The sequence below is a fragment of the Watersipora subatra genome, chromosome 5 (genome assembly GCF_963576615.1).
Source record: "Watersipora subatra chromosome 5, tzWatSuba1.1, whole genome shotgun sequence".
Lineage (NCBI taxonomy): Eukaryota > Metazoa > Bryozoa > Gymnolaemata > Cheilostomatida > Watersiporidae > Watersipora > Watersipora subatra.
This window is the reverse complement of record NC_088712.1, coordinates 56,418,888-56,432,061: the sequence shown is the minus strand read 5'-3', so window position 1 is coordinate 56,432,061 and position 13,174 is coordinate 56,418,888. Positions and strand designations below refer to the sequence as shown.

The window sequence follows — 13,174 nt, the reverse complement described above, 5'->3', positions numbered from 1 at the left end:
GTATATATATGTATATATATATGTATATATATATACATATATATACATATATATATATACATATATATATACATATATATATACATATATATATATATATATATATATATATATATATATATATATATATATATATATATATATAGATGGATATTTAATATTTTTGTAGTGGAGGACAGTGGCCTTGTAATGAAAGACAACTACAGTTGTTTCCTTGTTTAATTAAAATTGGGACAGATTGTCCCTCCATTCATATGGATCTAGTTTTCTTGGTTTTTTTTAACACGGTGAACCAATAGCACACTGCTGCATAGAAAAAGGAGTAAGGCAGTTTTAGTTTATAATGACATTTTGTCAACTGCCATAAAGATTAGAAGTAGCCACGACAACGTTTACAATCAGACTGGCTCTACGCTCTTCACATCCCTTGCGTCAAACTCTGTTACTGACTCAGCCCTCATTAAAGATTTATTATTACTGACTTGACCAGGAACCACAAGCAGGGTTTGCAAAAACGCCAATGTATGCAATTCACTGCTGTTTGTTTGCATTGCTTTTACCAAACCACATTTATTTGATTCAGAAGAGCTACACAGTAGTCCGGGAAAACACCATTTTTAGTTGAGTGTCACTCATAGCGCCTACCGCTCACTCGAAGGCTTTGCATTTGCAATATCTACAGTTATCTCTTTTTGAGTCAAATTAGTAGAAAAATCCAAGCTTCTAAGGACAGTAAACAGCCTGATACTAAAGTTCTTGTAAACAAGGTAATTCTAAATCTATACACATTTCACTTTTCAGTCTTTCTCTGTAATATCACACACCTACTTCATCGTAAATCTATCACATTTCTAATGTTATTCATGAATATTTTAATAAATAATACTTTAATAAATATTGATATAAACAAATATCATAATTTAATAAATATATTTTAATAAATATGCTGGTCATAAAACAATAAGTACTTGAGTATGGTTGCTTACTGAGCAGTTTCATGACAGTTATATAAAATATATGTAATATTTTTCATTGCTGACTTCACCTAAATATATCACTGACTGTTAATTAGTTATTCTAATTTCCTTTAATAAACTAAAATTTCTACAGTGGAATGAAGTTAATGAACTCATTGTGTTTTTGTAGGCAAGATATGCTAGTACTGTGGAATGTTCTTCAAGTACTTGTTACGTTGCTAGTAAGAATTCAAGGTAAAAATCTATTAAAATTTATGATTTACAGATAGTAATAATTGCTTCTTCTTCCTTTTTATGTAAAGTAACAATTTTTAGTTTTTGCTTTTTATGTTAGATATATTTATTTAATTAGTTATAGCATTAATGAGATTGGTATCATTGACAGTACCGACTCTCATGAGACCTTTCTTCCTGTAGGGGACTTTACTGTACATTTTAATTTCATCAGCAATTTATTATAACTAGTGTTTTAGCAGTCCAGTGCACTGTGAGAGATCATCATGTGTAACAACTACATGCACAATTAGTCCAAAATATGGCAAGATGGCTGTATGGTCTAATGGCAGTGCGCTTAGCTTTGAATCTGAATAAGCGAGTTCAGTTCTGGGTGTGGCTCCGGCTTCCGTTCCGGCTTCGGCTAGCTTTGATGGATGTTCTTCCTTACGCTTTTAGCGTAGCTTTGGAAATATGAAAGGGCAAACAAACACGGATTTTATTATACTAAAATTCATATAGCTTTTTTTAAAAATAATTTTTAATACTTTGTTTTGGCTCTCGCTTTGTGATTACTTATTCCATCTAGCCCGAATGAACAATACACAATTAAAATCTTTTTAACAACATAATATGACCATTATTACCTGTCTTTGGTAATCTTATAGTAAACCATATGATGCCGAATACCAAAAAGATAATTCTAAAGTTAGAAATGCAACTGTGTGGGTGCTAAACCATGTTGCATATATGTATCAGCAATTTTATTTTGCTGTTAGAGGTGCTAAGATACCAGTTAAAGCAGTTTAAACAAGCATAATATAAAACAAACCAAAAGTAAAGCTCTAAAAAATGTAACATCATTTAACAAATAAATTTTGAGTCAAGGGATTTGAGCTAAAGGACTATAACTTTAGTAAAAAGAGTTGTCAGAAAATTTTGATAGTCTAGATTAACATTTAAAAATCTTTTGCAACTTTTTCTTCTACTTTTAATTAATCACGTTTCCTGACTATTTAAAACTGCTCCATGGGCAATCTAAATATGTTTCTACTGCAACTATATCTGGTTTTAGCTGTTTTTAAACATATTTTGCTCATTTACCAATTGTTAACTGTCATAGATTCTGAGACTCTGCAAATTTTAGAGAAATGCCAAAATTGCAATTGGGCCACGTAAGCGTTTGTGCTGAAATGCAAAAACGGCACCCAAAGGGTCAATCTGTGAACTTACCCCCTTAAGACTTCAATTATTATAGACAATAGGGCAGTTTATGTTGTCCTTCTTCACCATGACAAGATGATGTGTTTGTAGGAGATGAAGTTAAATTGTCTGTAGATTCCATAGGATATCCTTCAGTCTACAAGGATGAGTCTATAACTCTAACATGTACCACTAGTGGAGATACAGATGCGACTGGTGTCTACCTGTTAAATAATGCCAGTTCAACAGTTGATAGGACTGCTTGTAGATACAATAAATCTAACAATACATGGCCACATACTAATTTTAAGAGCCTATCAGGATTTAATAGAATAGATAGGACTTACTGTGAAGCTGCTGCAGCTGCTGCTCCTCCATTCATCGTGTCCGTACCAGGAACTGTGTCAGATGAATTGTTCAGTGTTAACTTCAAGTGTTTACGTGACTTCACATCTCGTGTGAGCTCTACATCATTTTTTATCTCAACTATTAATGGTAAGTTGATAATGCTGGCATTAGTTAGAGAGACTAACAACCAGCCAATAGGACGCCATGATATAAATTGTTATAAGATCAAATTAAAGTTAGGTGTAACATATTAGACGCTGTAAACAGTAGAAGAATTTGTATACACTGGTAAGAATATTTCTTATAAAGTTAGCACTTCTGATAGCTGCTTATCTACACAGTCTTTCTTTTAAATAATTGCTACAAGCATTGAAAAAATTGCTATAAAACATGTTTGTGAAAATCCATCCAACTAAATTTTATCTTGGATAGTCATCTTTTTATAGCATATCAAAAAGCCTCCACTGACACATTTGCACTGAAGATATAATTTTGATAGAGTTATGTTTGTAAGTAAATGTAAAAGTGATCTCCAGTAAGTGCATAAAAACGTATTGTAATGGTTGACATCCTAGCTGAACTAGCTCAATTTAAAAAGTCAAAGTATATAGAAGTAGACAAGTAAAAAATTAGAACAAAGGTTAAAGCAACAGTGTCTACAAGAAAAAACCAGCAAATGGTCTAATTGCAACACTAATTACAGAATATGAATTGTGGTTGAAGGTGACGTGACAGGTAGTTTACACACTTCCATGTGACTCACAAATCGGAGATTGATGTAATTGTGGTTACAAGCCATTATTTTGTGTATTACCGTATCAATAGCTATTATTTTGAATATTACTGCATCAGTAGTCATTATTTTGAATGTCAGATTATCCCTAGCCATTATTTTGAGTGTTACAGTATCACTAGCCAGTATTTTGAGTGTTACACTATCATGAGCCATTATTTTGAGTGTTACAGTATCACTAGCCATTATTTTGAGTGTTACAGTATCACTAGCCAGTATTTTGAGTGTTACAGTATCACTAGCCAGTATTTTGAGTGTTACAGTATCACTAGCCATTATTTTGAGTGTTACACTATCATGAGCCAGTATTTTGAGTGTTACACTATCATGAGCCATTATTTTGAGTGTTACAGTATCACTAGCCAGTATTTTGAGCGTTACTGTACTCTCCATAAAATAAACTATGCGTGCTGCTTTAATAGAAAAACTCATTGAGCAGCTGTAATATATAGAATTATTGTGTATACCATCTAAGATATTATGTAATTGGCTTTCTTTTCCATAAAAACTAAAATAAAAATATATTTATTGTATGTATACAAAGGATGGCAGTAAATATTAGTACAGCTACTGAATTTGAAGTATACCTGTATTTATCGGAATGAACATAAGCTTAACCACAGTCAGCAAACAACTAAAAATAGTATTAAATGTAAAATATTGACTGTTTTAGTGAAACCTGGTAATCTCGTTATGAACAGTCCTGATAAGATAGCTGAGGGAAAAGAATTTACATTCAATTGTACATCAACTGGAGGGAGTCCTGACTCTGTGTATGACTATGGTTAGTAATGCAGTGTACTGAGTAGAGCTTTTAATATACAAGGAAATTATCACCGTTGTATATTCACCTACAGTGAGCTGTCATGTTCTGAGTGTTTGTGCACACAGTGTCATTAGGTTGAGTACGACTAGAATAACTTAGTGGCTCTCAGTAGTGTGATGCTATGTTGTACCTGTTTTCATCTTGTACATTTAAGACACTCTGCTGCCATATGAAACACTCTGCTTCCATGTGTGATTTTCTGCTGTTCTATTTGACACCCTTTTATTTAACAGATGTCAAGTAAGATACCAAGTAGAGCAAAAAACTGTGCTTCACATTAATATAATTATAGCTTCTATTAGTGTTCTACTGGTGACAGGTTCATCTACAAAAAGAATCTCTAAAATATACATATTAGCAAGAACTATCTAATAAAGTAAAAATATATAACAGCAAAAGTTAAAGGACGCTATAGTTATAAAATCATCAAAACTGCCTCTTTAAGGCTAAAATAAATGTAAACCTGTGTGAAATTTAGCAATATGAACTTTTTTAAAGATATTTCACTTGAGTATGGTATACTTTACTGCAGCTATATGTTGTATCTGAGTGGTAATAGTTTATGTCAGCAATTCAACACTTTTACTCTAAACCTTTCTTAGTGGTTTTAATGCATAAGGTAGTGACATTATGACAACTTTCGATGACGGTTTACTCTTCTACTTTTTCTCTACAGAAGTGTTAAGAGGAAATATAGTGGTTGCGAGCACCAATATATACACACCTACGGAAGATGATAGAGAAGGGTTGATTCTAAGATGTAAGGATATAACTCATTTAGCTCTGGCGAATCTCTATCCTGATATCATCATCAAGTCTGAAGATAAGAAACCTCACTGTAAGTTGAGTTGGTTATTATGGAGTCTATCACAACTTTCACTAAATCAAGTTAACTTGCTAATATATAATAGAAAGTCAGTGTTTGATGTCTTAGTTGTAGGTATAAGTAATCAAACTTACTAAGTTAATGGCTCTATAATTGTAGATATTGACTATGAAGTAATACCCACTGTTTTGCACCAAGACCCTAAATCACCACTGACACTGTCATGCAATGCGATAGGAAATCCAACTCCTTCTTACACTTGGATATGTAGTAAAGGATGTAAAGATACTGCAACTTACCAACTGGTCATTCCCGCAAACTCGCGGGAGGATGGTCAGCTAGAGAGAATCAGATGCAGCGTTTCTATTGAACGTGAGTTACTTATATTGTTAGGTATTAAGTAAGTGTCAGATAATAGCTTTGAAATTGTTTCTATGCTAGAAAATTATCAACTTGAAGCTGGTTATATTAATCAGCTTTAGTACTAGTTTTAATATTAATAAATATTTATGCAATCTTTTTTATCGTAAACCTCTGCACTTAATTTATACTTTGAGGTCATCAGCACATTTTACGCAGTCACTGGGCTGACTGATCGTCTGTAAAAAAACTTTAATCTAATTGCTCTTTTGAAGCTCTACAAGGTTTAGTTTAGTTAAAAAGCTGTATTCCGATTCAATCAAAAGTAGTTCATTTATAAGGTAGTAATGCTGTTCCAGAATATGTGAAACTCAAGTTGGTAAAACTAATTCGATATAAGCTTTACTTCTAGATTTGTTTTTTACCAACATTCATCTACCCACTAAGGCATTTAGTCTCTTTCTAGTCTAATCTTTCATAACTGAAACAAATGTAAAATTTTGATACAATGAAATAATTTAACACAATTTTCTTTTGTAGTCTTTGAGCCAATAATCAATATATATGATATCGTATGGACAGATGTAGCTGGACTACCATCTACAACCCAAGCCTTATTGGTTACAGAAGGAGACGCTACATTTGTTAATTTATTCGGAAGTGTAGCTGGAGTTCTCGCTGTTTCACTTGTTGCACTTGTTTCGCAGTCAGCTGTTTTTTGTTGGTGGAAAAAAAGAGCTGGTAAGTTGTGACTTACAGTTTTTTAGTAAATCAAAAAATATTAAACTAGTTCGACAGTTTTCTGTGCCATAAAACCAATATATTGAACTGTTAGGAGTCATTATGAAGTTATTTATCACCAGCATAGTCAGAAAAATTAAAAAAATGTTCATGTTTTATTGTGGTTGATTATTTTCAGATAAAAAATGGAAGCGTTTAGAATCACAAAGAATCAGGTAAACATAATTATATATAAATACATTGTAGACAATAAACATGTTCATTCAAATTATATTAATACAGCCAGCATTGTCAAAGTGCATACGGATGTGGGCATTTATGTGCATGTGCGTGTGCTTGTGTGTGCATATCTTCATGCACGGACCTATGCGTGTACTCATACGTGATTGGGTGCTTTCTTATAACTCTTAACGTCTATAAAACATCCGAACTCTATGTCTGTAGTAACTTAATGTGTTTATATTCTAGCCAACCAGCTATAGCAGACACAGAGATGAACTCAAAAACTGTCCCTTACACAGGTAATAAACACCCCAGTAACTATACAAGGTAACCATTGTATGATTTTATATATCAGTGTAAATTTTGAGTAAAATCTCTAAAATAATCTTATGCTCTTGATTTTACCAGATACAAGAGATGACAACTACGCATCACTGATCACAGCGAATCAAAGAGATCATCCATATGTTAGCGTAATGCATGAAAAACTACATGCATATGAAAATGTATCAAGAAGCCAACCTGTTCTTGGTATTAAAGCATAACAACGGAGTTCAATCGCTAAACACTAGATTTGATTTTTCTTAGTTTAAAGGTTTTTTGTCACATCATTCTCAAGCCATACTCATTTTAATAAAGGCATTTGTGTGTTTTTCTAGCTTCAAAAAAAATTTATGTTATGACTGCTAGTATTATCATTATTACTAAAGTTTTACCCTATTGTTGTGGCTATAAAATTGTTCTAAAAACGTACTATTAAAACTAAACTCATGCTATTATTAGCAATGAGATGAATATATTAGCCATCAGCTATTATCAATAATAACAAAATATCTGGAACTTTTCCCAAGTAGTACTTCCACTATATATCATGTACTACAACACTTTGCAGCATAACACACAAAGCACCTGCATCAGTGCAGAATCTCTGCCTGCTTAAAAATTGCACCTGCTAGGCTTGTCAGAGATGGTAACTAACTTGACTACAAATAAAAAATACCGGTTCAAAGTTTCAACATAGCTGCCAGCACATTTTGGTAATTAATGTCTTTAAAAATAGCTGAGTTCTACCACTGATGATCTGAATCAATTTTACACTAATGTAAGGTCTTGGAGACTAAAATATATCACAGTAGATGCTCTTACAACATACACCTCATATAACGTAAATTCCAAAAAACGTAAAAATATTTATGACAAGTTTTTGCTTCCTACTATTTAAACATTTCCATATGACGTAAGGTGTCAAGTCAGGTGAGTTTTCAAATTCGATTTAAATGGTAGCCTGACTCAATGCACTTGCAAGAGAAAAAGCAACATGCATATAGCGTTATATATTTTATATATTCCACTTCCATAAAATTCTAGTTTATTGTGATAAATCATCAGATGCGTCGACAAAATAGAGAATAAGTAACTGCGCAATCCTTCATCAATACTTGAGGACGACCGATTGATGCAGGTGTAACAGCATCGGTCTCAGCAATGAATCTCACCGCACTTGCAGAAGGAAAGACGCCGTGCGTATATCATTATACCCACATATTATATACTTATACGAGTTCTACAACAATCTAGTTTGTCATGATGGATCGTCAGATGTGCCGACATAACACAGAATAAAGTAGCTACGCATTGTTTATAAATACAACAGCCATCGATTGGTGCAGGTGTTTCAGCGTCGGTCCACCAATGCAAACGTCCCGAGTTGGAGTATCAGTAGAATTTGCCTGGATACAGATAGACGACAGACAGGTAGTACTGCATTTTTCTAAAATATTTTGTTGTTTTGCTTATTTGAAGATTGATAAAATATTTATTATTAGTTTTACTTTGAAGAGAATACATTGCTTTTAAGACAAATAAGCAAATCGTTGCAAATGAACATCACAAATGTGCACACCCGATCAGCTTATTGTAGAATTACCGCCATCATGATCTATAAAAATCAGTTAGATCTATCATAAAAAAGAGAAAAGTTGTCTGTGCAAACTAATAATGGTACAGTTAAGGTACAGCCTACAAATTGAAAAAGTTTTGTCAAGTTTTTATTTTTTGGATGGCCAAAGAGGTAAGTTTGAAAAGATATTGGAACAGATTAAGCAATTTAAATGCGACTTACTGTTCTTATAATGTCAAATCTCTATAACGTGAACGTTCTTAAAACAGATGATTTACGTTGTAGGAGCGCGAATTGTAGCTATTTATTTGCACACATTTTTCTACCACTTTTAAAAGCCTCTCTTTAACATGTTTGGTTTTTTATGTTTACTGGCTTAGTCATTATCGTGAACCAAAATAATATTAGCCAGAAACATATAATCAAAAATAATAGAAATAATAACCAAAAAATAGTAAGAGTGATATAAGAACCATATCTATGCATAAACATTTATACCAACTGGAACTGATAACATGGCTTTTTTGAGATGAAAATTCCTAATTTAGTTGGAAAGTTGCAGCCACAAACCTTCCATTGTCATGTTACCCAATATGGTTAGCATTGCTAATCAGGTTCATATGTTGTTGAAATGAGGTATTTTTATCTACATGCGCTGGTTTTTATGTATTAAATAAGTTATATACATATAAAACAAAACTTTCTATAGACTTTTGCTACATTTGCAAACCTTTCAAATTGGTTGACTTTCATCAAATGATTCATTTACTCAAACAGATACTATTAAAGTCCGAGACGTTTCTTTATTTTCAGATTTAGAACTTTAAAATTCTTAAAACATTAATGCAGACTATAAATCTAAGTGATCATTGAGTTATTAACTATATTAATGAAGATGTCTTGTAATCATTCAGAATTTTATAGCCATGATGGAATTGGCTTCGCTAGTAGTATTATTATAAACCTTATACCTGTATTTATTGGAACAATATTGTAATATAATATTATTGTGAACCAAAGTATAATACAATGCAATACAATATAATAAATAAATTATAATGTGGCACAAGCTAATGCCATAGAATGTCATATACTAAAACACAACACATTGTAACACAGCAATTTACTATAATAGAATATACTATAATATATCATGAAGTTATAGAAAATAACAGAATATGATACATAGTAATATAAAACAGTATATTGTAATTTAATACATTAAAATTTAATATGTGCTAATATTATGTAATAAAAGGCAATATGTTATTGCATTGCATAATTTAATTTTATATTATATAATACATGTACACTATAATATAGACCATAAATATATAATATAAAATTGTGACTAAGTATGTTAAGGAACAGATGTAATTAGCATCAGCTAAAACTGTCTGAAATTGGCAAGTTAGTATTTTACTCACCTTTGTTTTTAACATGAAATATGACAGTGAACAAATAAATTTACATTAAGAACTACTCAGAGTAAAATTTTTATCTGTTACATTGTCAGTATGATATACAAAGTCATTTATTGATGAATATAATAAGCTTAATTCTGTTTGGGCTGATTTTCTTTAATATGAAAAAAATACTGATACTATCTAAAGAATTTACATGGATCGACACATCTATGTGAGGAGTTGTTTTACTACTGTGACAGAGGTAGACAACATTTTTGTCTAGGAAATGGCATCATTTCACTACTGGTATATGGTCAGTACAGCTGATACATTATGTGGGTGGTGACATGGTAAATTTTTATAACAGTCAGTTGGCTATCAAACTCAAGACTACGCTAGAAAAGAATGCTCGAATGGTCAGTCCAAGCCTTTTCCTGGTGCTCTGCAGTAAAAATAAAACATATCTATTGACAAATTTAATTTTTTTAAACTTTGGTTGTTGAATTGGGAATATGCAAATACAGGTATCAAAATGATTACTCATGTAGTCTGTCAATATCAATATTTAGCTTTTGCTCCATATTGCTCTATTCACCGTGATAGTAAAACAAATAGTTATTATTCATTGTAAAGACATAATTGTTATCTTTTGTCTTATCTTAGCTGCACTGAGTTAGCGGTGGAAATAATAAATTTATATTAATTTATTTAGATGTTTTAGCTCTGCTGTCTCATTGAGAGTCTTTAAAGACTGGCTCTCTAAATACACAATCACCTGACCCTTCAATTCTGTAAAGCATCTTCTCCTTTATATTGTTACATTGACTGTGGTGACAAGATAAATAACTTTTATTTATTGACAAAGAACAAGACTGTTAGCCTTATAACCAGTCAAAATCAGGGAAGACTAAACTTTACAATAAATGGTCATATACTTCATTACTTAAAAAAATTATAGTTTTTCTTTAACCAGGTTGGTATCCATATTTTTTGAATAAATAAAGGAAAATATATTGCAAACTGTATAATATATAATATAGCAATTTATAACAATCTTTCTGGTATTTGAAATATAATGACATCTGGTCCTTATATTTTCCTTATTTCAACTGTGTATGCAGTTTCTAAACATTATATTGTTACTAGATTAACATTTGTAGATCAGAATAGCGTGCTTGCTGTAAATGAAACGTTTTTAATAACTTTTTCTAAAGCCTATTGTTAGTAAGAGAATGAATTTTACATGCAGAAGTTGATTAGGAAGCTAACGGCTTTTATATTATGTGCTAGTCTACAAAACATTAGGAGGCTTCTTTCTTGAAATTTTGACAGTATATTTGAGTGATTATCATGAAGGTTCTCAGATAGAACTCAAAGTATCACGTACATTAAAAGCTTTTAAGAGAAGTGCTCCTGGAAAGTTGTCAATGTTCACTTTCCGATAAAATTTATTCTTTTCTGTTGATTTATAAACACTTGTTCTCATATTATTCTTATTATTTCTATGTTTTAATTTCAGCTACTAATAACAACCAATGATTGTTCATCTGATTCTAGTTCAATATAAAACCAAGTTAATAAAATTAGTTTTTAAACAGCAAGTATTCCGAGACAAATATGAAAAATAGGCAGAACCAAACAAGACAAATAAATATGACTTTACAAAAGCGCAAAGTCATGTAAAGGAATTCTGCTATGGTGTGACTCAAGCTAGTTGAAATCATTCATGTTAACATTAGTGACGTTTAAAGATTTCAATGGTCCAAAGATGTTGACAGCTAACTGTTCAAAACATTCTAGGTAAATGCTTGGCTATGTACTCATAATAAAAAACTCTTTGCGTAAAAAATTGGTTTTTATTTAGCGTATACAAGATTTACCATTCTAACTTTCAAACTTCGCATCATGAAAAAAATTTGTTTTGCAGCGCAAATAAATTAAAAAACAAAAACATCTGTAATGGTACTTAAAATTGTTAGCATTAAAACATTTAATTTTAAAACTGTGTTTTTAATGCTAAAAAGGCAAACAACTATTACAACAGAAGCATGCCGAACAAGCGCAATGTTCAAACAGGTACACACTTTAAGCAGTCCAAGACAATGCATGCATTAAACATATATCTGGTCAGTCAGTGATATGCTGAAATCTAACAGCTCTGACTATATAATTCAACATAAGGATTTACCTTGAGAACATTTTACAAGTAGCTGATTTGCTAATATTTATAAACAAACAAAATGATTAAATTAGTTGTTAAAAAATTAAAATGAAGTTTAGCATTCTTAAACTTAGTCAGAGAGCAAAGGTTTGGTGAAAGAACAATACCATATATGAATAGCAGACCAACTCTGGTTATGATGTTATATCAGAAACTGGCTAGAGTCTTTTGACATTTTCATGTGGCTTTTCATGCATCACAGTAGCATATGAATGATCTCCTTGACTACCTGTAGTAAGTGATTCATAGTTGTCGTCTTTTGTCTCTATTTTAATCTTGGTGTCTGCTATAATTGGTTGGCTAAAATACCAAGACATTCTATGCTACGACAGCGACAAAACCTCTTATGTTATTTATATGTAAAGAGTTCCAAGGTTCAAACAATGATGATAAAGCATCCTCTAGTAAATGATCAGTGTAACTTTTGACCACCGTTAAATATAAACTGAAAACTAATTAAAACTAGTAATAATCAGCTAGATAAAATTGTCACAGTTTTAGTTGACTGCTGTATCTACTGCTATGCAGAAAGTAGAAAATTTTAACCTATATGCACACTTATATAACATTTTTATTTAACTTGAACGAACATTTTAATTGTCTATAGGTTAACTGTTTTTGTTGTATTTTTCCTGACTTTTTCTGATTCTAAGCTTTTCCATTTCATATCTGAAAACAAGCAACCACAATAAAACATTAAAGTGCTTCTTATTTTTCTGATTACATCAGTTATAAAAGAAACTTCATATTGGCATTCAAAAACTTTGTACAACAGGTTTTTAGGGCAAGGAGCTGACAAACTTATTTAATTTTTCATGACTCTTCTCTCAATTCAAACTTGCAAAACAAAACCAACCATTTCTCTTTTTCCAACACCAGAAAACGACTGATTGCACACCAAGTTCAACAGCAAAAAGACTAGCCACAATTCCTGGTGCAACAGCAGGTGAAATTTCTCTTTCATTCATCAAAAGTGATTGAGTTGTGGGTGGGAGTTTAGCTGTATCGTTCCATATAATGATGAGCACACAGAAATTTTCTCAACAGCTACAAAATAATATTTTTGAAGCCCTTTTTCTTTAAGTTTTTTGACAAAAACTTAAAATAAACAAGATAAAACAATGTTTTTGTTTCAGCC

General features: G+C 31.6%; 1 protein-coding gene across 1 annotated transcript; it reads left to right on the top strand.

The window, feature by feature from the left end:
• Positions 1-1,520: 1,520 nt before the first annotated feature.
• On the top strand, positions 1,521-7,233 carry LOC137397491 (uncharacterized). The gene is made up of 9 exons (XM_068083782.1): positions 1,521-1,542; positions 2,505-2,888; positions 4,208-4,318; positions 5,037-5,198; positions 5,346-5,558; positions 6,087-6,287; positions 6,466-6,502; positions 6,756-6,808; positions 6,918-7,233. Exons 1-9 carry the CDS (start codon positions 1,521-1,523, stop codon positions 7,052-7,054), a joined length of 1,320 nt encoding a protein of 439 aa, XP_067939883.1. The 3' UTR covers positions 7,055-7,233.
• The last annotated feature ends 5,941 nt before the right edge of the window (positions 7,234-13,174 follow it).